At 52.8% G+C, this 22,930-nt stretch overlaps 3 protein-coding genes across 3 annotated transcripts in view; all 3 read right to left on the reverse strand.

Moving 5' to 3' along the window:
- Nucleotides 1–22,930, reverse strand: part of ENTPD4 (ectonucleoside triphosphate diphosphohydrolase 4) — a 248,466-nt gene that overhangs the window by 36,163 nt on the left and 189,373 nt on the right. The window lies entirely within an intron of this gene.
- On the reverse strand, nucleotides 9,070–11,797 carry NKX3-1 (NK3 homeobox 1). The gene is made up of 2 exons (XM_027803769.2): nucleotides 11,461–11,797; nucleotides 9,070–9,512 (listed from the first exon to the last, which is right to left on the reverse strand). Exons 1-2 carry the CDS (start codon nucleotides 11,795–11,797, stop codon nucleotides 9,112–9,114), a joined length of 738 nt encoding a protein of 245 aa, XP_027659570.1. The 3' UTR covers nucleotides 9,070–9,111.
- On the reverse strand, nucleotides 16,458–18,809 carry NKX2-6 (NK2 homeobox 6). Its single transcript, XM_055696389.1, is given in 3 exon segments — nucleotides 16,458–17,050; nucleotides 18,660–18,732; nucleotides 18,735–18,809. Coding segments are annotated over 3 exon segments (741 nt in total).

Raw genomic sequence — 22,930 nt, forward strand, 5'->3', positions numbered from 1 at the left:
TGCGTCTTCTTTATCTGGTAGACCGTAGCAACTCCTTAAACTTGCAGGACTTCCTGCAGTGAAAATCTATAGAGTGGTGGGTGGTTGCTTTGCTGTGCTCAGCACCTATATGGAGGTCTTGGGTTGGGACCAACGAATAAATTCCCTGCTACCGTATGGTCCATCATTTAGAAATTTCCCAGTTGGTGTTTTTCCTAGGGGTCTGTCAGTAAGCAGGATGAGCAGAAAAAAATTAAATAGTAAACTGTAATATCTCAGAGCTTGTGGGAGTGAAAGGAGAAACAGCAACCAGGGCTTTGCTGGAGGGTGGGAGGTGCACCCTGAGCATCAGTCGTGAGTACGGCGGGATGTCAGGGGACAAATGCTCCCTGGGACACGTGGATGGCGATGGCCACGTCCCCAGGACCGTGTCTGGGGATGCCATCCAGGGGGACCTTCTGGCAGAGAAGTTGGGGACAGCGGTGGGTGCAAGGGTCCCGTGGGACCGGGTGCTCCCCCCTGTGCCACCAAAGCTCCGGCATTTGGACTTTTAAGTCATTTGATTAATCCAGGATCTAGGCTGTATTTGTTCACCGCGTATGATCATTATTTTTGTTTCTCTTCAAATATTGTTTCTGCTTTAAAGGGTAATGAACATAAAGACAAATATCTCACTTTTTCCCTCTTGAAATTTCATTAAGCTGCGTGTTTACCTTGGGTGACAAGATGCAGCCCATGGAGTGAAAGGTTTTCCGGCCACACCTTAACCTGCTATCTTATTCTGCCACAATTGTCCACAAAGAGAATAAAACCACTTGTATTTATCCACAAGATTTAATTCCTTTTAAAAGACAAGGGTTCCGTTTGTAGAACAGGCAAGTGTTTTCCGCCGGGCTCTGCAGGTGTAAATCTGTCATGGAGCATTGCAGCGGGGCCAAGCCCTGGTTGCGGGTGGCTGGGGAGGAGGGGAACGTAATTCCAGCCCCAAATATTGCCAGTTTTGGGTCATGAGCCTTTTGCTTTTGGGTCGAAGCTGGTCCCTACCCCCACTATGCAGTATTTATCCCAGCGCAGCATCCTCACCTTCGCTTCCCGCCTGCTTTGCTGCCAGCACAGAGGCACTGATAGAAGCAGTTTTGGGGGGAGGAGGAGGAGGAGGAGGAAGGAAACCAGGCTTTCCCCTGGTTTTCTTTTTCCACCTGCTATCATTTGCACAGCAAAGCCTGCTTGTTATTGCCCGGAGGAAACAAGACCTTCCAAAAACTGCTCCGAGATGCACGTCTGCAACAGCCAGCACAGCTCAGGCGCAACCACTGATGGGTTGAACCCTCCAAGTATATTTATCACCTTCATTTAAAATTTTCTATTATTTTATTTGCTTTAAAGCTCTGTCCCTTACGATGTTTTTAGCAAGCGGGATGAGAAGCGTGCGGTGATCGGTGCCTCCAGGGCTGCTTTGCGAAGGAGATGAGCGGTCTCCTGGTGAAAGAGAGTGGTAGATAAATATTGCAGTAATTCCTCCTCTCACCAGTGCAAACAGAGGATGAGGAGGGTTTGATGTGCCACTGACACGTAGAAAAAAGCTGCCTGGCAGGGAGGGGTGAAATATTGGTCATTTGCTAAATAACCCCCTGAGGTTGCTGGGGCTGGGAATGGGGGGACCTGGGGGAAAGGTGCGGAGAGCAAAGGGTGCCCTTCTCTCTTGGTGGCTGCAAAAATCTGGGTGAGAATGGAGTAGGTCTTGGTGCCACAAATAAAATCAGTCCCTTGGCCCCTCTTCTGAAGCCTGTGAGCTCCAGACCCTGGGTTAGATGCTGCCCTGGTGCTTGGCTTGCTGCCTGGTGCCCAGGCATGGGGCTGCCTCCTGTTGAGTCGGCTCTAGCAAAGCTCCCCAGGAGCGGCTTCTGGATTTTTGCCCTAAAATTCTCCACTTTCCTATCAGCGTGGAAAAATCCCAATGTTTCCATGCTGCCATGGACAAGGCTGTGGCTTTGGGGTGCAGTGCTGGGTCTGGGAAGTTTTGCTGCTGGCTTTAGTGGCGACCATCACCGTCTCCTCGAGGCTGGGGGGCTGGCTCCTGATCGGAGGTGGGAAATCCTTCTGGATTCGGCACCTCTTCATGCTCACATCATCAAACACATCACATTTCTGGGGAGCAGGGAACTGAGCCCCCCCGGCGGTTTTATATGGAAGCTTGGGGCTTCCTGGGGAGCTGCTGCAGGAGCAGTGCAGGATTGGTGCCAACTCGCAGGTTATCTCCGTTCCCTCTCATTTTAAAGGGCTGATGGATAAAACCTGCCATGGAGAAGTACAGTTCCAGGGGGAAGAGCTGATGCAGGTAGCTACTTGCTGGGGAGCAACATGGATATCCAGACTAAACCAGTGGTATTTGGGGAAAACTCTTTAATCACGGCAGCTTGCCTGGGAGCTGAGCAATCTGCATCACCCTGCCTCATACGTGACTATACCTAGCAGCAAACACATCCCATAGACACTGGCAGGATTCCCGGCCGGCGCAGAGCTCGGAGTCTAGAAAAAGGATTAATATTATCTAGCTAGTATAAAGGGAGCCCACGCTCTACTTCATTCAGACCCAGCTGGGGGGCGGGGGGAACATCTGGATGTGTTTGAGGGGAACATCTGGTATTTGCTGCAACCCCTGGGCTGCTCAGTCCTTTGACAGCCCCGTGCCGGGGAGGGAGCTTCGCCCCGGCCGAGCAGCGCAGCCGTTGGGATGATGTTTGCAAAGCATTTAGCCATCCTTCTGCGGAGGAAGTTACTCTGGGTGTTACTCCGTCCTGTGTAAATCTTGCAAATCTCCACCCGAGAAGCCCGGGTGCTGCCAGCCCCCATGAGAAAGTGGCTCCAAATGAATAATTGCTTCGTTAGAGCTCGGCCAGTGCGTTTTCCCAGTGAACTCAGCCGCGGATTCTCAGGGGAGCGGCGAGGAGCCCTGGGTGCCCCCACCCAAGCTCTGTTTGCAGAGAGACTTGTGCTAATAATCCCTCGGCTTTCCAGCACGAGCGGGACCCCGTTGTGCTGCCTGGGCTGGGAAATTCACCAGCCGGTGGAAAAATACCACGGGAGGCTTTGCCAAAGAGCTGATATCCCGGCTTTTATCCCTTCCCGGTAACTCTTGGGGATGGGGTCCCTTTCTCCTCTGCGCTGTCACTGCTGCGAGCCCCGGTCCAGCCTCGCCAGGCTCAGGTGGTGCAAACAGCCACTGAGGATGTAAAATCAAACGATGCTGGAAACTCGGTCTCAAAAGCTGGGAATGTCTCGGGCTGGGCAGCCAGGGCTCGATGGGGATGTGCAGGGCCGAGGGGACACTGGCCTTGCTCCAAGGTTATGCCACCTCCAGCCTGCAAGAAACTTGCTTTTCTGGAAATCCGGTTGCCACAGAAGGATCTGGATGGGAAGAAGAGCTGGGGAGACCATGCAGGGCTGATATCTCTTGCAAACCCAAACCCTCGTGCTGGAAAAAGCCTGAAGTGCAAACGCAATTGGGCAAAACAAACGGCTACAGTGCTGTGAGCATCCTCCCCCACTGACTCTGCGGAGATCCCCTCCCCCAGCTCCGGCACTATCCAGTGGGAATGTCATGCTACGGTGGGAGCCTCCCTTATGTCCTTGCTCTCCCTGCCAGCTCTCAGAGCAGAGGGCCAGGCGTCTCCCCTGAGCCCAGATGCTGCAGCTCCCTGCTGTGATTTCCCCCCCCTCCCCCATCCCCGGGGGGTCCATGGCAAGGCTGTGTCACAGGTGACACGTGTGGTGCCCCTCTTACCCCCCCCCCCCTTTCCTCTTTGGGGCTGGGGGATAAGCAACAACCCCGAGTGCGTCTGCTCAGACACCCCATACCCGACTCCAAAAGCCTTTTTCTTTGCCCGTTTCCTTTTGTCTTCCAAGACAGGAGCGTTTCAGCACAAAATCCACCCAAGCATGCTTCGCGCCGAGCTCCTTTTCCTGTAAAAATACTTGTCTTATCTCTTGACTTTCCCTTCTGTAAGCGGGCTGCCATAAATTTCCGCGGGCAGACGGCTTTGGAAGCACTTCCAGGGCTATTCGTTGTGGATTTCTCTCTGCCTTTGGCTGTTCTTAATAAATGGTGCCCAGACCATAACAGAAGAAAGAGGAGGAATGCACCTCGGATTTTTGTGAGAGGCAGCAAAGGAGTTTCCCATGGGAACGCCAATCTGCAAAGCTGCGTTTTGCCACATCTCCAAAGTACTTTTTTTTTTTTTCTTTTTTTTTTTCTCTCCCCCCCCCTTTCCTTTTCCTTCTCTGTTGGCTCTCCATCACGGTGAAGACCTGCCTTGATGATTGCACCACTCAGCTTCTCTTGTGCTTCCCTGATCCTGCTCTGGCGTTGCTGCTGCCGGGATGCTCAAGGCTGGAGAAAGCACCAGGTCTTCCTCCGTTTTGGGTCCAGCACCTCGAAATGGGCTGTGGGACTCCCTGCCTTGTGATGGCCTTGCCGCAGGGGCTCTAGCTGGATTACAGAGAGATGAAGTATTTTTATGGATGACAAGAGCATCCACAACAAGAATAATAAATATTGAAAATCCTCAAGGGTTTTAAGAGCTCTAAATCCCTCTGCTTTATGGCTTAGCTTGCCTCTCTCCTTGGGAAGCAGCTGCGCATCCTAGTGCTCTTTGCTGAAAAGTTTCTGTGCCTCACTCCAAAGCACCTTTGTAATAACTGGTTCCAAAACTGGTACCGAAACTCGGGGAACACTGGTCTGAGGCAGCTTGGCACTTTGGGCATCCTCGCATCTTTCTATCCCCTATTTAGTTTCTTGTAGTGAGCTTGTTCCCACTGCTCTGGTTTGCAAATGTTGTGTAGGTCAAGTTGAAGATTTTTCTTGGCTCCAGTCCTGCCAGTCCTTGCCAAGTATGTGGTTTATTGCATGCAAATGTTAGTCAACAGTCACATTATCCAAAGGCAGCCTTTTTTCTTTTTTCTTTTTTCTTTTTTTTTCTTTTTTATTCTCTAGCTTTAAATAAATGATTTGGCACAAACAAGTGTAAATGTTATGTCAGCATTAGACACTGTTTAATCTTGATGGATATGTTAGCGGCAGAGCGTGACACTAATTGACAGACATTAAATGATGCTTTCTGTTTCTAGTTGCGTACAAACAGGAGTTCTGCTTCATTAAGGCTGATTAAAACTCCACTTTCCATAGTTAGGGTGGTGTGGTTTTTTTTTTTTTTCCCCCCTGTATTAATCAAAGGGGTATTTATCACTGGGAAAGCCTGCCGTGTCGTTTCCCTTGTTGTGATTAATGCTTTAACACTCTCGGATGATTTGGTTATCCAAATGGTACAGCCCTTTTATTTGTCCTCGTTCTTTGTGTTTGGGGAAATAAAAAACAAAAAAGGAAAACCCCACTGGAAGTCTATCTTCCGACCATAAAGAAACTACTTGGGGGTTGCAGAGAAAAGGGTTGGGAAGGAGGAGAGGGAGGGCTGGGGTGAGTCAGCCAAGATGTTTCTCCGCAGCAGAGGTTGGGAAGGGGCTGGAGATGCTGCCTGCATCCCTGCCTGCATCCCTGCCTCCAGCCAGCACTGGGGTCAGACCAGAACTTGCTTTGACAGGTGCCCCCGCTGCAAAAAAGCTGCGCTGTGCCCATGTCACTGCAAACTTTGGCGAGCGACAGCTTTGTGCTCTGGGTTAGGACCAAGGCAGAAGCTGGGAGCAGGACCAGGCTGCTGGCAGGATGAGTGCAGGGGGAGGAGATGTGATTTCCAGCCCTGGCTGCAGGGACTGCTGCTTGTCACTGCTCGTGATGAACGGTCACCCACGGACGGGAGCTGTTGTTCCCTTCCACCACGCCGCTGGGTGAAGGCAGCAGAGCCTGGAAAGCCGCGGCTGCCTGAGGATTTAGCTGCTGAGGATCCAGCACCAGCCTCCTGAGGCAATAGGAGCTCCCCTGAGATCTCATTTTGCCATCTTGATGCCTGCTTTGGTTTGTTTTTGGGGTTTTTTTTTTTTTTTGGTTTGTTGTTGTTTCTTTTTTAAAGCATCTAGAATACAAACCGAAGCTGGGAGTGATGGCAGCTATTGCTGCCCGCTTTCTGTTTGGGAAAAGCTGCCGCTGCCAACAGCAGAGGGGAGGGAGTGTGTGCACAGGCAGGCTGGGACCCAAGGTCAGTCCCTCTCCACCTCTGTACAAGGGAGAAACATTCACACTGGGATGAATCCTCCTTCCTACGGCCCTACGGAGCCCCACGCTGCTCCTGATCGCGCTGGTGTCGTTGCAGGACCGTCTGCAGGGGCAGACATAAAAGCTGTGCTTGTGGTGCAAAACTCTGGAGGCCACTGGGATGGCGCTTAAATCAGGGGATTACGGGAAATTTGGGGGTGATAAAGTGTTTCACTATATAAGCTCTTACTTTTGGGAAATAGTCACCTGTTTCATGCTCTTGGGACAGTCAGTGGGATTAGAGGTTACTCAGTCGTACTCTGTGCCTGGCTGGATGGGTGATGGAGCGGCATTTGGTGCTGAGCACCTAGAAATCGCGATGGGTGATGATTTACCACCTGCCAAACGGTGTGAGCTAGGGCTCGTGGCAGCTCATTGCACAAAACCTCGCTTGAGTGCAGCTTCTGCAGGTGCTGGTGGTGTGAGCAGCTGGTGCTGGTGGCACAGCCCCGGTCATTTCGTGGCAGGAACAGGGATTAAAAGAAAATCCAAACCCAGGGCAAAAAACCCACAGAGGCAGCTTGTTTTTAATAAAGACTCTGCACTCTTTATTCCAAAGGCCAATGCACATCAGGTAAAATAGTATATATATATAAAAAAATGTACAAAAATAACAACTATTTGCACTGAACTTGCTTTATACCAGCAAAGTTAAGTATAAGCAGTTGGGTGTTGAAGCAACAAGAAGGATATTTTACTGGTTGTAAACCATTAGCAGGGAAGAAAATCAGTAGCTATGACATGAACATTTTCCCAAAGAAACGTCCAAGAAGTTCAGCTCATATCTAATTTTCCCCACCCACACGCCCATCCCTGCCGCTCTTCCACTGCCTGTGCAAAGGATGCGCTGTGATCCCTGCTGAGGGGCAGCTCCAGGATGGTCAGAGCTGCTAATTCGGTGAGTTTAGTGCTGATTCAGCATCTCTGCATTGATTTGAGGAGCATCCCGAGGGTCCGGGTGTGGGTGAGCCCACGGGATTGCAGCTGGACCTCCTCCCCCTGCAGATGCAATGGGGAGGGATGTGTGCCTGGCGGGGCTTGGCTTTGAGGCCATAAGGGCTTTTTTTGTTGCTGTTTTTTTGGGTTTTTTTCAGTTGTTCCAAGCAGCGGATAAGCAAAGCGTGCAGCGGATAAGGAGCGGGAGTGAGTTTGCAACACATTGCAACAGAGAGGGGGGATGGCCTCGGCTGAGCACCGCCGCGAGGGAATGGGCCGGGGGATACACAGCATCTGGGAGCAGGAGCTGGAAGAAAAATGTTATCTCAAGATATTAGGGGTTACTTTCAGACAATCGGAAAGCAACTGGTCATCCTCCCAGCTTTGATAGCAAGAGCAAATGAGTATCTACTGCAAAGGGCTTCAGCCTGCACCTTCTCTCCCCATCCTCCCTTCCCCAACATTGTAACACCCCCCCTGCGGACCCCCAGCAACTTCTCTCTTCTCCTCTGGGAGCTTGCAAGACCTGGATCTACCAGGCAAAAAGATCAGTTTCCAAATAATCTTGTCAAGAAGGACAGATTTAAGCAGTTTCTATACGTTATTTAATTGTCTGTATTTCCCTGCTGCAGGGCGGGAGTTGGACCACTGTGATTTTTAATTCTTTTTCGGAAAAAGCAGGCACCATGGGAATGTTTCTTGAGGTTCACAGGGAAGAAACCTCCCTGTATTTTTGTTTCAGAAGATTCAGTTTGTTCCAGCAGAGCTATGCTAGCTGAAAAAAAGCAGTTAATGTGTTTCCTCTCTTGGAAATCTCATTTATTTCTAGATTTTTCTCCCATGGACTGAGTGGCATCTAAAGTTTTAAGTACGATTAGTTAAAAGAAAAATAATCATTGCTACTCTGCTAGTGCAAATAGCCGTCTCACTAAAAAATCACTTATAAAGACACCATCCTCTTGATGCCTCGGGGCTGGGAATTGGGCTGATTTCACCTAAAACCAGCGAGTTTGGTGCTTCGGGAGCTGCCGGGAGCGCTGAACTCTTGGAGCTGTTGCTGTTGAAAAGAGCTTATATGGGAATGTTCAAACAGCGTCTACACCCGGATATGCAAAACTCATCTGTCATTGCGCTATTGTCCGTGTTCCCGAGGTTTTCTGGTTTGGCTTCTCGGGGCTGGCGAGGCGCTGGCAGCGGCGGTTGGCATCTGGGCTGCGAAGGCAGAGGGACGGGTTTGGGTGGGGGTAACTGGCACGGCTCTGTCCCGGCAAGCCCGGTCCCCGGCTGCAGCTCTGTGGCTAGCTGGCACTTCGGGTTATCAAAAAGGTTTGTCAGAAAAAGGATTAATTCTCCCCCCAAAACACGTGCATTGCCCTGGGTGGAGGCTGCGGTGCTGCCTGACAGCAGGCAGAAATCTTGGGGGGGGCTCTAAGTTCCCTCCGGGACCACTAGCAACTATGGTAGCAATGGCAGAAATGCACTTTTAAAAAATTTTTTTTGGTATTTTTTTCTTTGTTAACCCTGGGTTTTAGATCATAGAACAGCTGGTGGTCCAGATAGCTGAGCTGGGGCTGTATCAGCACCAGCCCAGGATCGGTGCTTTGCTTTCTGCCCACTTGATCGCAGCAAGGGGCAAAGGCTTTGGGGGGTGCAGGAGATTTAGGAGGGGCAAAGAGGGGTGATCGCTGTCTCCAGGGCTGGACCATCCCTTTCTGCCCCTCCAAGAACCTGTAATATTTTACAGCTGCACATTGAACCCTGAGTGGTGTTGTCAGGCATGCTGAATTATATACTTTTAAAATCTTGGGCTTTTGGGGGTCTTTTTTTTTGGCTTTTTTTTTTAATTGTTAGCAGCAAGAGAGGCTTGCGATGCTGATCGTTCCTGTGCATGGGGTCTCCCTCTCCTAGAATTAGTGCTAGAAAGAGTGATGGAGTATTTAAAAAAAAAAATGAAGAGAAAAGGATGTTTTCTACCTAAAAAAAAAAAGCGGTTACCACCAGGAGGGACTCCAGCCGTTCACGTAGTAGAGGCAAGGCAGGTACTGCCAGCCACCCTGCAGCGCGAGCAGGGATGCTCCGGGCAGCGCGGCCGCTTTCTGCCCCACCAGCCGCGTGTCCAGTTTGCTGCTTTCCGAGCCGATTTGTTTCCTTTTGGTTTTATACCTCCTGTTCTGGAACCAGATTTTCACCTGGGTCTCGGTGAGCTGCAGGTTTTTGGCCAGGTGGGCTCGCTCGGGGGCCGACAGGTATTTTTGGTGGCTGAATTTGCGCTCCAGTTCGATGACTTGGGTGTGGGAGAACGCTGCCCGTGAGCGCCTGGGCTGCCGGGGGGGGCACGGGGCGATGGGCAGGGGCTGCAGCGGGGGGGCACAGTCTGACAGGTACGTGGCATCTGCAGGAGGAAAGAGCTGAGAATTACCCACTTGGAAATTGCCCGAATTTTTTGCTTTTTCCCTTCCAGAGAGCAAGATACTCGTATTATCTTGGAAATATTTTCAATTATTGGTGTGAACACTCTCTTAAAGTCATATAAGGGAGTTTTTTCTTCCTAATCACACTTTCTTAACTCTATAGGCATGCGTTCAGTACAAATGTACTCTTAAGGAACTAAAATAAGACTAGGAAATAAAATAAATAATATAGAAAGGGATATTTTGCAATGCTGGTGGAGGTCTGCCTAAAACCCCAAGGGGCTGTTGTTGTGTACAGCGTGGCATCAACAGCTCTGGAGATTTTTTTTTTTTATTGCAGGATTCATGCTATTAGGCACTTCTTGTGCCTATGGGAAAATCCTGATCCCCAAACAAAACAAGTTGCTGTCCTCAAGCTACAGAGGGTAGCTCTGAGACAGGAGATCAGCGCGGCTTAAAGCAGCCTGCAGTTAGAAAGCGCTGAAAATAAATCCCTCCCTTTTCTCTTGGCAATGCCAAGAAATTTTGGGGCAGATTTTTAAACCTTCAGGCCTGGCTTGACATATATAACTGCAGAGCTGGCCTTGGATCACAGCTCCGTGGTGTTTGCCTCCAACTTATTTCTTGTGGCACCGATGGGTCACCTGAGCCGCGACCCAGAAGGGTGCTGGGCTCCCTGGGACGTGTCCCCTAGAGCTGTTACAACTTTTTGAGTCCATTTATTTATGCGGTTAGTTCTTTTTTGTGTATTGCCCAGCCTGGGATGGAAATAAGCTGTTGGTTTGGTGTCGTCGTCGTTCCCCCCCCCCCCCCCCAACCCCTTTCCCGCTTTAGTAATTTCTTAGTATATTTTCTTAACATGTAAACATAATGCTCAAGATAGAAACAACCGGCTTAATTCCCAGCTTGTGTAAATCATGGTTGTCCCACTGAAATCCCTGGAGCTGTGCTGATGTATGCTGCCGCTTTCTGGGAGATTTGCTACAGCTTTTAATGATTTTTTTTTTTTTTTTTTTTGTAATAATCAGCCTGGTGGCTGTTTCTGAACTTGCTTTTATGTAGAAACTTCTTTTAATAGACTTGAAATGTAAAGCCAAAATTCCCCTGGCAAGGGCTGCCTTAGCTAGCAAGGCTCAGTCGCTAGAGGATTTGAAATTGCTTTTTTGGCTGTTGCAGCTCAGCCCAGGGCTGCTGGGGCAAGGAAGGGCCAAGCTCCCTCCCACAGCCCTGGCCATGCTCGTGATGCTACAACACAAGAGACACCGGTCACCAAAATTTGCTTCTGAGCGTGATTTTCGGTGTGTGGCTTCTGCAGCGCGACGTGACCGCCCACAATGAATTTTGCAATTGCGTGCTAGAAAGGCAGCAAGAGGCGTGGGATCGTTATCCATAAACCCCACGATGTGCAGTGGTACAGGCAGGAGCGCATCCTCGAATCGGGGCTGGGTATGCGGGAAAACTGAGCCCTGCTGCAAACGGCACAAATTCAACACGAGGGCTTTCAAAATATCCCCGGACCGGAGGCACCGAGGAGCTCGGTGGCATCGCCGCTCTGATGGCTGTGGGAAGGATGGGCATGGGCTGCCCCTCTGAGCTGGCAGCCAGTACCCCAGGGTGCCTTTGCTGTGGACCTTCTGCATGAAAAGGGAACTTTATTTCCCAAGATATCACAGAAATGCATCTACTGGGGACTTTTTTAAAGCAGCATTTTTAGGCAGATTCAATCTTTTGAGTTATCTGAAGCACCTGGCCAAGGGTTTGCAGGTAGTTACTATTGCTCTTACTCTCCCACTACTAGAGCGGCTACCCCCCGTGTTTAAATGCTTGCAGCAGCTGGGGCTGGATCCTGCCCCTTGGCTGCCCCAAGCGTAGACACGGCTGATCCATTGCCTGGCCAGAAGGCTCAGCCCGGGGCTTCCACCCCCTTACCTGCGTCCGGCTCGTGGGGTGTCCCTCGGGCTTGGGGTGCTGCTGGGGAACGAGGGCTCCCTGGGGCAGCCCCCAGGGCTGAACCGGCCTCTCTCCCCTCTGCCGTGGCTGCCCCTGGCTCCCCGTCCTCCGGGCTGCCAAACCCTCTGCTCTTGCCTCGCTCCGGCCACGCTCCCCGCTCTGCCCCATCCCAGAGGATGTCTTGGATGAGGAAGGATGGACGGCGCCTGGAGGAGATGGCCATGGGCTGCTGGGCTGCCGTGGGGGTCAGGTTCATCCCTGCTGGGGTGCTGCTGGGTGCTCTCTGCCTCCTTGCAGGGAGCACCCCAGCACTCATCCTCCTCCTCCTCTCCCTGCCCAGACGCACACTGGCTTCCCACCCTCCCCGCTCCGCATTTATGCGGCAGGCAGCCAAGCCTCCCAGGCCTGATTGGAGATCCCTGGCAGGAGTCTACGCCCTTCGGTTGTGTCTTGGCTCCCGAGCGGGTTTTCTGGCTGTTTGCTTCTCCCTCTTGCTCAGGACATCCTTCCCCACGGATCCATGGGGTCACAGCCAAACCCAGCCTCCTCCACTGCCCCCGCTGTTGCTCCCTTGCTGGCAAATCACCCCCAAGCTTTTATGATGAAGAGGAGGATGCCTAAGTGAGTTCACCCTTTTAGCGATCAAAATACTTCCAGGATGGGGGGTTTGGCGAGAGGAGGGGGGACCAGCATCGCCACCTTGGAGGATGCTCTGCAAGGGGACATCTTCTGCATCCAGCAGGACGGATTCTGCCACCCAGCCCCAGCAGCCGGTGCTCTGCTTGCTCCTAATTATAGAAATGATTTATGTCCCAGGGTAATCCCTACAGCTTTTTGGGAAAAATGTGGTTTTCAGGGAGAAAAAAAAAAAAAAAAAAGTGAAGAAAATAGAAGGGTGTTGGTTGGTGGTTGTTTTTTATTTTTACTTTGAGGGTTTTCTTCAAAACCCTTCCACACTGATGCACTTTCAGTTTGTTGAAAAACAGGGGGGAAATGGTCAAAGACATTTTCATCAGCTTTGCAAAGCTGCTGTAGCAAGGGCTTTAAAATCAGTTAAGATACAACAGGCAGGGAGAGCAGCTCCAGGGGCAAATGCTTGCACAGAAAAGGGCAGAGGGTTCACATGAAAACTTAAGCCTAAACCTCAGACCAATTCCTTGCCCAGCTGTGGAATGGGACAGCATTTATTTAAGAAGCCTTAGTACCTTTATACACCATCCTGCAAAATCCTACTTTCAAAAACACCCCAAAGAGCAAAACCTCCCCCATTCCAGGAAAAACCACAAGTCGAGCTCTCTGTTACGACAGATTATTTTTTTTCTGGGGCATCTACTTTATTTGTAGCTGTTCTTCTCGAGTTTCTGTTTGAAAAACAACTCCCTGCTCGCCACACAAACAGCTGTGACCCCCCTCCCCCCAGATGTGGGCAGCATGTGATTAAAAAATCACCTTGCCCCATCGTAAGGCGAAGCAATCTGGTGGGGAAGCCCCTGTTGGAGCAGGATTTGGCTCCTCGGGCAGGCAGCATCCCTGGGAACTGCAGGCACCCTCCGAGTGATGAGTGTGTATATACACACATATATAAAAATATATATACACAATGACCCCCTGTAGCCCTGTTGCCTGCAAACTTCTTTTGCTGTTGGAATAACGTAGCCCAGATCCCCCCTTCTATTCCTAAAGCCTTCACCCAAATCCAGCCCCTCTTCTTCAGCCAAAATTGTTTTTAACCTTTAAAAGAGAAACATTTAATTGAAATCCCCTGAGGACTTTGTTGATTTTTCTAGGAGGGTGGTTGATGTGCCCCAAACCTGCTTTTAACCTGCCCCTTTGTCTCATTCTTTAACCTGCTGATGCTCCTGCCTTGGAAAATGCCCCCCTATATTCGCTGTATGCTTGGAAAACGGCAGTAGCTTCCATAATTCAGCCTCATTATCCTCCTATAGCCCGAGAAAGGGAATTGGGAAAAGATTTATGAAGCAGCTGGAGCCCAAGAGTAGTATTATTGCAGCCGTGCCCCCGCCGCTGGCCCTCTAACCCCCCGGCCTGCCTTCTGGAGAGCAAATTAGGAGCTGGGAGGTGGCCACGGTGGGTGGGTGGGCTGCCCACTGCTCCCTGCCCACCCGCTCCAGCGCTTAAACCAGATCCCACCATGCTGCTCGAGGGTGCTGGGGATGGAGGGGACCCCCCAGGGGCACCCGTGGGTCTCCTGGGCCGGCCTGAGGGTACACCGCCGTGTGGGTGGGTGCTGTGCCATACGGGGATGCTCGCTGGGGTCGGGAAGTGATGCTGCTCCCTCTGTGCTGGGGTCGGCGGCCAATTTTCCCGCTGCAGAGACCCTCCCCCTGCTGATTTTAGGCTGCCCTTGCTGCTGTCGGTGCCCCCACACCCAGGGATGCAGCCCATTGTGCATCCTTCGCTATTCCGGGCTCTAGCACAAAGACATCGAGGCAAGACCCAGCAGAGGGACTTCTTTTCCCAGAAGCTGGGCAGCTCCCTTCCTTCCAGGGGGATCATTTAACTTCAATAAAATATTTTCCTGCAAAAAGAGCCAGGTTGTTACACCTCTGCTTTGCAGCCACAGCTTTACCGCAGTGGCTAGTGACATCCCCTGGTGCCATCCGTCTGTTCGACCCCTCCGTCCGTCGGTTGGTTATGGGTGGCCTCGTCACATGGCTGGGTTTTTTTGTGGCCAAATCTCTTGGTCCTTGGTTGCCAGTGCCAGCATCCCTGGCTCGTTCAGCCAAAATAACTTGTACTGATGAGCGGGGAATAATTTGGCCCAGGACAGGAGTTTTGGTGCAGGGGAAGGTTTTGTGGGCTGGTTTGTGTGTCTGGGTGCTTGGAAAAGCTGGTTCTTGCAGTGTGGAATTTCTGATTTGGGCTGGAAACGGGAAGTTTAAAGCAAAATCTCTGACATGTACTGCGGAGAGGCAGGTGACAGAGGGGATCTGGCAAACACCAAGGATTTAGGGATACCCTGACCCTACAGGGACCGGGCTTTCTGTATGTTTTGGAGGGGCATAGATGATGCCTTCAGCATCCATGATTCCCATTTTCAGGCTTTTTTTTTGAGCTGGGGAGGGTAGCAGTTACCTTCTTCGATTTCTGTGTTTATGTGGGGGGAGTTTTGTGTGATTTGCCTCCTTTGACTGCTGAACCTCAAAAGAAAAAACTCTGTGGTGTGAAGACTTGCAGGAGAGCCCATGCACGTGGGATGCTGCGGTCTGCCGGGGCTTTCCCCAGTGCCAGGACCCTGTTGAATCCCCTGGCTGCCCCAAAACTGGGATAGAGACCTGAGCCCCAGCTGATGTAGGGAGATAGCCCCCAGTGAGTGTGGATGGATGAAGGGGAGGAGAAGGGGCAGTGCCCAGCGCGGCTGTCGCCTCACCCAGCCTTTTCCAGGGTCTCGGCGCGGTGGGATGGCGGGCAGGCTATCTTGCCGAGAGGGTTTTTCTGGTTTGATTTGGATGGCAGAGATGTCCCGTTTGGGAAGTGAGTGAGCGTTGGAGTGATGGGGCTGAGTAGGATTAGAGATAAAAGCTGACTTGCCTCCTGCAAGCCTGTTTTTGCCGAACGCTGGGAGGATAAGAAGCTGTTGGGAAAGGAGCGGGGACGGGGGGGTTTCGCCTGTCCCATGCAGTGGGAGTTGTGTGCAGGTTGCTGCCTGGCTCTGTCCCGGGAATATCTTGGCCCTGGAGTGGAGACATCTCTGTGAAACCAATATTTTGCATCAGGCGTTGACCTTTGGGTGTTTTTTCTCCTCTCCCTGATGCAAGTAAAGCCTGCACTGGTTGGCCACGGGCGGCCTGACGGTTGTGCTGGTCTAACAAACTCTCACTGGGTTTATTCTGGAAGTGCGAGGGTGTGGATGTGGGATGTGGCTGTGCTCCCCTTTGATCTGCACTGGGACACTGCAATGACATCCGACTCTCCTGCATTTCTTAAATATATATACAGAGATGCATGTATAAACATACAAGTCCTCTGATCCCACAAGGCACATGATGCTACTGGATCCTGATTTGGGGATCTTGCACCTCTTGGTCCAGCACCAGTGGTGCTGGAATAACTCAGATGGCACCAGCCCACTGAGATCCTGCGAGCTGCCCTACCATGTACCTGCAAACCCATTTTACCAGTAAGGGAATAGAAGCAGGGAGCTGAAAACACTCACCAAGACTTAGGGAGGGAGTTAAACCTTGGGAGCTCCCCAAGCCTGGACCACAAGATGATTATCTTTCTGGGTTTATTAATATTAAGTTTGATTTTGGTTTTGGTGGTGGTGGTTTATTTTGGTTTGGGTTTATTCTGGTGGTGTGGGTTTTTTTTTGTTTTATTTTTTTTCTTCTTTGGATCAGGTTTTCATGCTCAGATGTAAATTATGGATGGGAAAAGTCAAAATGCTAAAGTTGAGGAATGGTGAGAGAGCGAAAACACACAATTTCACCAATTTGTTTTTTATTTGCAAATAATAATAATAATAATAGACAGAAATGAACACCTGCACTGGGAGTTATTAAGAAATATAAATCAGAAAGGTATCTCAAAAGATTAGAGGGACTCAAAGCATTAAATACTGTTTGTTAAAAAGTGAACGCACAGTGACGTGCACAGACCCTGTTTTCCAGTTGTCCTTTGGAAGAAAACCAGCATTTGCACCCTCTTGCTGGCTGTGTGCTGGCATCCCGGAGGAGCAAATCCTCTGTGGGAGCGGGAAGGGCCAGACTCCAAAGCGTTTGTGTTTAAATAAATAAATGCCCTCAGTCACTGGGTCCCCAAAGTCACAGCGCTGGAGCGGCAGCATCCCCCTCTCTCCTGCAGAGATGTGACTGCATGGGATGGAGTTGTCCCACTCTCTGGGGGGGGGCCAGAAACCCTTTGGATTCAGCTCCCATCCCAACTAAGGCTGGGTTTGGAGTTGGCGGGGGGAGGGGGGCTTTCCTCAGTGCTTTCCAGGCGACCCTCACCTCCACCTACCAAGCCCTGATTCCCGCTGGCACGGCAGCTTGCAAGCAGGGAGGCTGGTGCTGAGCAGCGCTGGCCATGCCCAAGCTCCCGTTGACAGTGTGGCTGCCTGGGGTGGCACTGGGGGGCACCCCAGCATAGCCCCCCCCATAGCTAACACCATAGGGGCTGCTGCTATAGGCACTGTAGTAGGAGCTATAGGAGTAAGGGCTGGCGGTGATGCTGTATGGGGCTGGATGAGGCTGGGAGCCCCCCAGACAGGGTTTGCCGTCCCTGACCAGCACGGGCACCGCCACCCTCCGGGGGGGCAGCGGGTGGGCAGCCAGCTCCAGGGATTTGTCCTGTTTTTGCCTCTTGCACTTGTACCTGCGGTTCTGGAACCAGATTTTCACCTGCGTGGAGGTGAGCTTGAGCACGCTGGCGAGGTGTTCCCTTTCCGGAGCCGAGAGGTATTTCTGCTGCTTAAATCGTTGCTCCAGTTCAAACACCTGAGCCTGGGAGAACAAAACTCGGGGTTTTCTGCGCTGTCGCTGCTTGGGATGGTGGCAGGGGTCGGCTTTCTTCTTGTCTGCCTCGGAGGGGTGGGCGAGCAAACGTTTTCCTGCAGCCAGAAAAACCCAAAGTGAGACCCAAGTCTGATTGTGTTCCCAGGGAGAGCGTGTTTCCGAAGGAGGAATCGAATTGGGAATGGGGCCCTTTGGGAAGAAGATGAAGTAGGGTTGATAGCAGATAAATTTGCTGTGAACTTCCCTGGGATGTTTAATGGAAATGCAAGGAAATTCCCCTTTTAATATGAACTTTCCTGGGATGTTTAATGGGAATTCAAGAAAATCACACACCCCCCCTTTTTTTTTTCTTTTTTTCTGATGGAATTAGACTGTTATGTGAATTTTGGATCACGCCTCCTTGCGGTCCCTCCTAACGATGCCTGTGCTGCTGTGGGTGCCACCACCGTGGCAGCCCCAGCTCAGAGGGGCCCAAGGAAAGCGGGATGTGCTGTGAGATCGAGTACTCCAGAACCCAAATCCCCTTCCCCGCTGCCCTGCTCGGGGGGGCTGGGAGCGAGGGCAGTGAGACTGGTAGCACTTACCCCCAGCACCCCAGGAAAGAATCCTGCAGCGCTCTGAATTTAAGAAAATCCAGGAAAACGAAGGGGCTGGGAATGAAGGAGGAAAAATTATTAAATTATTAGATCTGAGAGAAGATGCAAAGTAGTGGCTTTGGGTTTTGGGTTTTTTTATATGTATTTTTTTTTTTTAAATTTGCTGGGGGTTTGCATTGCAGGCGATCTGGGCTGGGGTCTTGCCTGGCGGTTGCTCCCCGGCTGGTGGGATGCACTCGGGTACCCTGGCAGCCGCCGCGGGGGCTCAGGAGATTTGAGGGGATGCTGCGGGGAAATGGGGTGCTGGGGGGGTCCGTCTGCAGGGGCTCGGGAGATTTGAGGGGATGCTGCGGGAAATGGGGTGCTGGGGGGGTCCATCTGCAGGTGTGAAGCCGATAGAGCGCCCTGCCCGGGCTCCTCTCGCCCTTTCTAGCTCTGCATCCCAGTGCCACCCAGTGCTCAAGCTGTGGTCCTACTGTTTTCCCCCGTTTCGCTGCTCTGCAGCCGCCGGGCTTTAGGGAAACACGAGCAAAGGAAACTTGGTGGGATTTTGGCGGCGGGGAGAGGGGGGCTCGGTCTGACCCCCCGGGCGGCTGCCCCGGAGCATCCCCGCTGCCGCAGCCGGCGCCTCGGGGCCGGTCGGGCCGGTCCTTGTCCCCAGCGGGGACAATTTGCGGAGCATCGACACGGGGGTTCGTGTCATCGAAAAAGGGGGCGATTTGTGCCGTTCGGCAGAAAAAACCCAACTACATCCAACCCGCCACCCCCCACCCCCTTCACCTCCCGGAGCCGTTTCGTTCCTCCGAGGGCGGCGGGTGGGATGCACCGGGGCTGTCGGGCTGCCCGGAAAATGCCTCAAACAACCCCAAAACCCTCAAACACTGGGGAAAAAATAGAAAAAAAGAAAATATCCAAGGGGGGTGGGGTGGTGGGGTGTCGGGGGTGTTGCCACGTCCCGCGGCGGGGACCGTCGGCTCCGGCGGGATCGTGGCTGGAGGGTGCGAGGACGCAACGGGTGGGGGGGGGGGGCTGCCCTCGGTTTTCCACCCCGGGGGAACGAAAGCGATTCCGTGCCCCCCCCCCCCCTCCCCCAGCCCCCCCAGCGCGCCCACGGCCCCGCCAGTCACTTACGCGGCGGCTCGTCCTCCCCGCCGGGGCTGCGGGCAGCCCGGGGCCCGGGGGCGGCGGGGACCCCCCCGGTAGCCTCCGGCCGCTCCAGGTTGAGGATGTCCTTCACCGAGAAGGGGGTGGGCAGCATCTTCCAGGCCTGGGAAGGGGCGGGGGGCGGTGGGGGGGTCCGTCGGAGCCGCCGTGCCCGCAGAGGGGCTGTGCGCTGCGGGACCCGCTCCCCGCCTCTGACCCTCCTGCTGCCGGGCCAGGCACCACCCCCGGCCCCCGCCGGGCCGGCCTGGGGGGGTCCCGGGGGCTGGGGGGGGGGCCGGGAGGACTCTCCCGGGATGCTCAGGCCTGGGCACGGCTCCCCATACGCTGCCCCCCTTTCAGCTGCCGGGGAAGGAGCCAGACCCCTTCCCCTCTGTATTTCCAAAACAAGGGGAAGTGTGTGTGGGGGGGCATTGGGGCTGAGCTGCAATAAAACAAATCGAGTCGATTTTGGCTCCATTAAGGTCACATTAGCGAGCGGCTTTGGGAGATAAGGGCTGATAAGGGGTGCAGACCACCTAGCTCCTTGCGGCCGGGGGAGGGATGCTGTGAGAGCCCCCGCCAAGGTGGGCTGCCCACTGACAGCAGCTCTGGACCCCAGTTCCCTCCCAGTCTGTCCCAGTGGCTGGTAGGCGCTGAGCTGCAGTGCAAGGTCGGGGCCCCATCGTGAGTTGGGGGAGCAAGGTCGGGTGCTGGTGGTCCCATGGGGCAGGGGGAGCCCCAGTGGCTGTGGGGTGATGCTGGGCCTTATCTGAGCCTGGTGACCGGCTATTTCAATTAAAATTCCTGGCCGGCCTCAGGGGCTGGTGTTTGCTGATAGCCCTGACAGAGCAGAGCTAGTTTTTGTCCGGGTTGGGTCGGTATCTCTCGCACCACCGAAATAGCCAAACCAGCCTGTTAGGGGAGGCTGAATAAATAAACTACCCAAATGCAGGCGAGGAAGCGAGGGGCTGGAGCGGGAGGGAAAATAAATATGGTGGCGTGGGGAGCAAAGTGCTCGCAGCCCCGCGGGATGGTCCTCAGCCGTGCACCGTGCTGGTGTTCGCTCCTGCAGCCTGGGGTTTTAGCTCTGTGCATCCTGCCCGTGCGATGTCCCTGCCCACCCTGCCTTACTCCCTGGTGTAACGTAAGAATTAGGGCCAAACACACTGCGGGTAACACCGAGCTCGCCTTCCCCGGAGGGTTTCGCGGGGTGCGGCGATGCCACCCTCCAGCATCTGCTCCATCCCCTTGGCCGGGGTAAAACTCTGGCACTGCCCAAGCGGCTTCTTTCGGCTGCCCTCCGGGTAAGTGCTCGCTGTCCCCCGAGGTGGCTTCCAGTGGTGCTGTGCCTCGCTGCGGGCCTAATCCTGCTTTTGTTACACTTGGCAGGGATGTGGATTTTTCAGTGTGACTTTTGCCCGCTGAAAAAAATACCTGGAGGTACTTTTTCTTTTCTTTTTTTTTTTTCTTTGTTTTGACTTTTTGGGGGTTATTGCACTTGCTTCTCACACCCCAGAATTTCTAATCCTGTACAGAACCGACACTGCAGCTCACTTAAATCAGCTCAGGCACCTTGGGCTGGACTCTCCTGCCCGTGCTGGCTCCCACCGCAGCCGTGTGCCCCCTTCGCCCTGGTCCCAGTGGGCAAAAGCAGCTCCTGCAAACCCCTTCTCCACGTCCAGGGCTGTGCCCCCTTCCCCAAACCCCTTCCCAGTCCCTGACTGGATTCATTGCCATGTCTAAATGGTTTGTTTGGGACTCGAAACGCCAAAAGGCGAGAGCAAAACAGACAGTAACATTACACCTTGGCTTGTTGATGGCAGGAGGCAGCCGGCGCCAAGGTAAAATGCTTGGCTGGGATTGAGACGAGCAGGAAGGAATTGGGGTAAGTAGTTTTATCCGCCCCTAATGACTCGGTGTGGCTGACATTAATGGAGAGACTGGAGTTTGGTGCTCAGGACCCGCGGAGAGACCCCACTGGGTGGGTTGAATCAGGGGGGAGTGAAGGAAAATGGAGCTTCATGCAGGGAACAGGCAGCGGGGCAGGATTAGTGCCCCGTGCTGGTCCTGGGGCTGTGCTGGCTGCTCCCCATCCCGCTCCGTGTGCCCCCACAGGTCACATCCAACCCTCCCTTGCTTGCAGAGCAGCGGCGGGCTCTGGAGCATCCAGAGGCTTGGATGAGGCTCGTAAATCATCCCTGCAGGTGCTCCCCTGCCAAAACCTGCTGCTGAGCCTGGCCAGCCCCAGCCCTGCTCCCTGCCCCGTGCCCGGGAGCTTTCCTGATGCTGCGGACATCACGGCTCGGGCTCTTCCTGCGGTGCTGGGGATGGACCGTGGCTCTCGGCCGCTGCGTTTTGGCAGTGAGAAGCCACAGGGGGATTTCTGGGAAGAAGACTAAGAGGATCTATCATAAATCATCGGCTTCTTTTTTGACTGGCAAGTTAATTTGATTACAGCTCCCCAGTGACATTACTCCTCTTTTTAACTAGGTTAGATGAAATCAGGAGAAAGCTGCTTCTAGCCACCGTTGGGTGTTTAAATGGAAGGATTTCTATGGCAGCAGTGCGACTGTGGCTCCCGAAGTATCTGATTTCTGGCAGCTATCGCTGGGATGCATCAGGATCCCGATGTGATGTCGGATGAGCATCCGAAACTCGGGAAACCTGACTCTGCCTGCCAGGAGTGTGATGGGGTAGCCAGCCCTCCCAGGCACACCTGCCCTGCCAGAAGGTTTTGTTTTTAAAATGCTCAGAGTGAGGGAATAATGGGAATACTGACTAATGGGAATATAATGGGAATAATGAGGTGGATGCACGGAGGGGTTGCAAGCACAGAGCACATGTATAAACGTCTCTAAGGAGTTTGTGAATGCTTTGATGCAGCTGAAACTAAACTTAAAAGGGTTTTATACATCTTCTTCTTTTCCCCAACTCCTTCCAGTCCTTTTTCATCAGTGAAAGAAAACAAAAAGCAGAGAAAATGGAAGTGATGGCAGAGTGCGAGCTGCAGGCGGGTGAGGGAAAGCAGATACCCTCTCCAAGGCTTTTTAATAAACATTGGTGGTGGTGGGGAAAGCAGAAAAGCGTGCTGCTTTTCAGAATCCATGGGATAACTTGCTAAAGTTTCAAAGTCAGTTTTGTCATGGAGAACTCACTTTCTGCCTGACTCCGGGACGATGGCCACGTCCCCACTGTGCTGGCAGAGGCAGGCGGTGGGTGAGGGCAGCGCGAGCAGGGTGGAAGGGTGTCGTGACATGATGCAGTGTGGGCACAAGGCTGAACCACCAAACCTGGGGCAGGTTGTCATCTCTGCCCTCTTACCTCTTTTTTTTTTTTTTTCCTTCTTTTTTTTCTCTATTTTAGCCAGCTCTCGTACCCTTTTTGAGACAAGCCAGTGCCTTCCCAGCGCTCTGCTTCATTCCTGGCTACTCTGTTGGGCCGGGTTTTATCACCATTTTTTAATCTTTAATTTCTGGGGTTTGGGGAACCTGTTGGAATCAGGGGAAGGAAATGGAGAGAAGGTTTCTCAGCGGATGCTACAGCAATATCTGCTAGTGGGTGAGGTTTTCTGTGCCAGAAGGACTTTGGGATTGACATAAACCAAACCCTTGTAGCAGAGCCCTGGCTCCAACCATTAGACAGCAGTGCCCTCTGCTTGGACACTGGAGATGTGCAGTTTTCCTTCTCTAAACTCCAAAGCTGAGCACTGAAAGGGGGGGAAATCCCCTCACCCCCACCCCCCACCCCATCCCCTATGCTCCTTCACCCACACTATTAAAGAGGAGTGGGGCAGCGGTGGGTACTGGCAGCAATTGCTTGGGCTTGGGGGTTTGCTGCTTCATGCACAGGAGGTAAAAATATCGGTGGGTGTTAGAAGTGCTCTCACCGTCTTTTAAGCAGAGGAGTTATTTTTAAGTTGGATTATTTTGGTGAAATGTCATGAATAATTCAGTGTCCCCCAGTGCTGGCAGATGGAGGAAATCTGAACTCACAGAATGATGTTCTCATATTTGTCTGTCGCTTTTTCTAACGAGGCAGCTGTAAGGAACATCCTGCATCAAACCATCGGGGCTACCTGCTCCTTCCCCGGTGCATTTCGGTGATGAAGGGTGCGATCCTCTGCTTTGCAGCGGGCAGATGAATTTCTGCATTTGTGTGTGTCGCAGCATCACACGCAGGGCTGTGCTGGGGTGATGGCGGGGGCCACCGTGGTGTCCCCATGGGGAGCTGGTAGCT

This window comes from Falco cherrug, chromosome 18 (genome assembly GCF_023634085.1).
Source record: "Falco cherrug isolate bFalChe1 chromosome 18, bFalChe1.pri, whole genome shotgun sequence".
NCBI classification, from domain to species: Eukaryota; Metazoa; Chordata; class Aves; order Falconiformes; family Falconidae; genus Falco; species Falco cherrug.

Bases quoted from the DNA above. Each gene is read 5' to 3' on its own strand.
- NKX3-1 (XM_027803769.2), bottom strand. From the start codon at position 11,797: ATGAGTGCTGGGGTGCTCCCTGCAAGGAGGCAGAGAGCACCCAGCAGC. The intron at 9,513-11,460 runs GTAAGGGGGTGG...TTCCTCCTGCAG, and splicing joins ACCCCACGAGCCGGACGCAG to ATGCCACGTACCTGTCAGAC.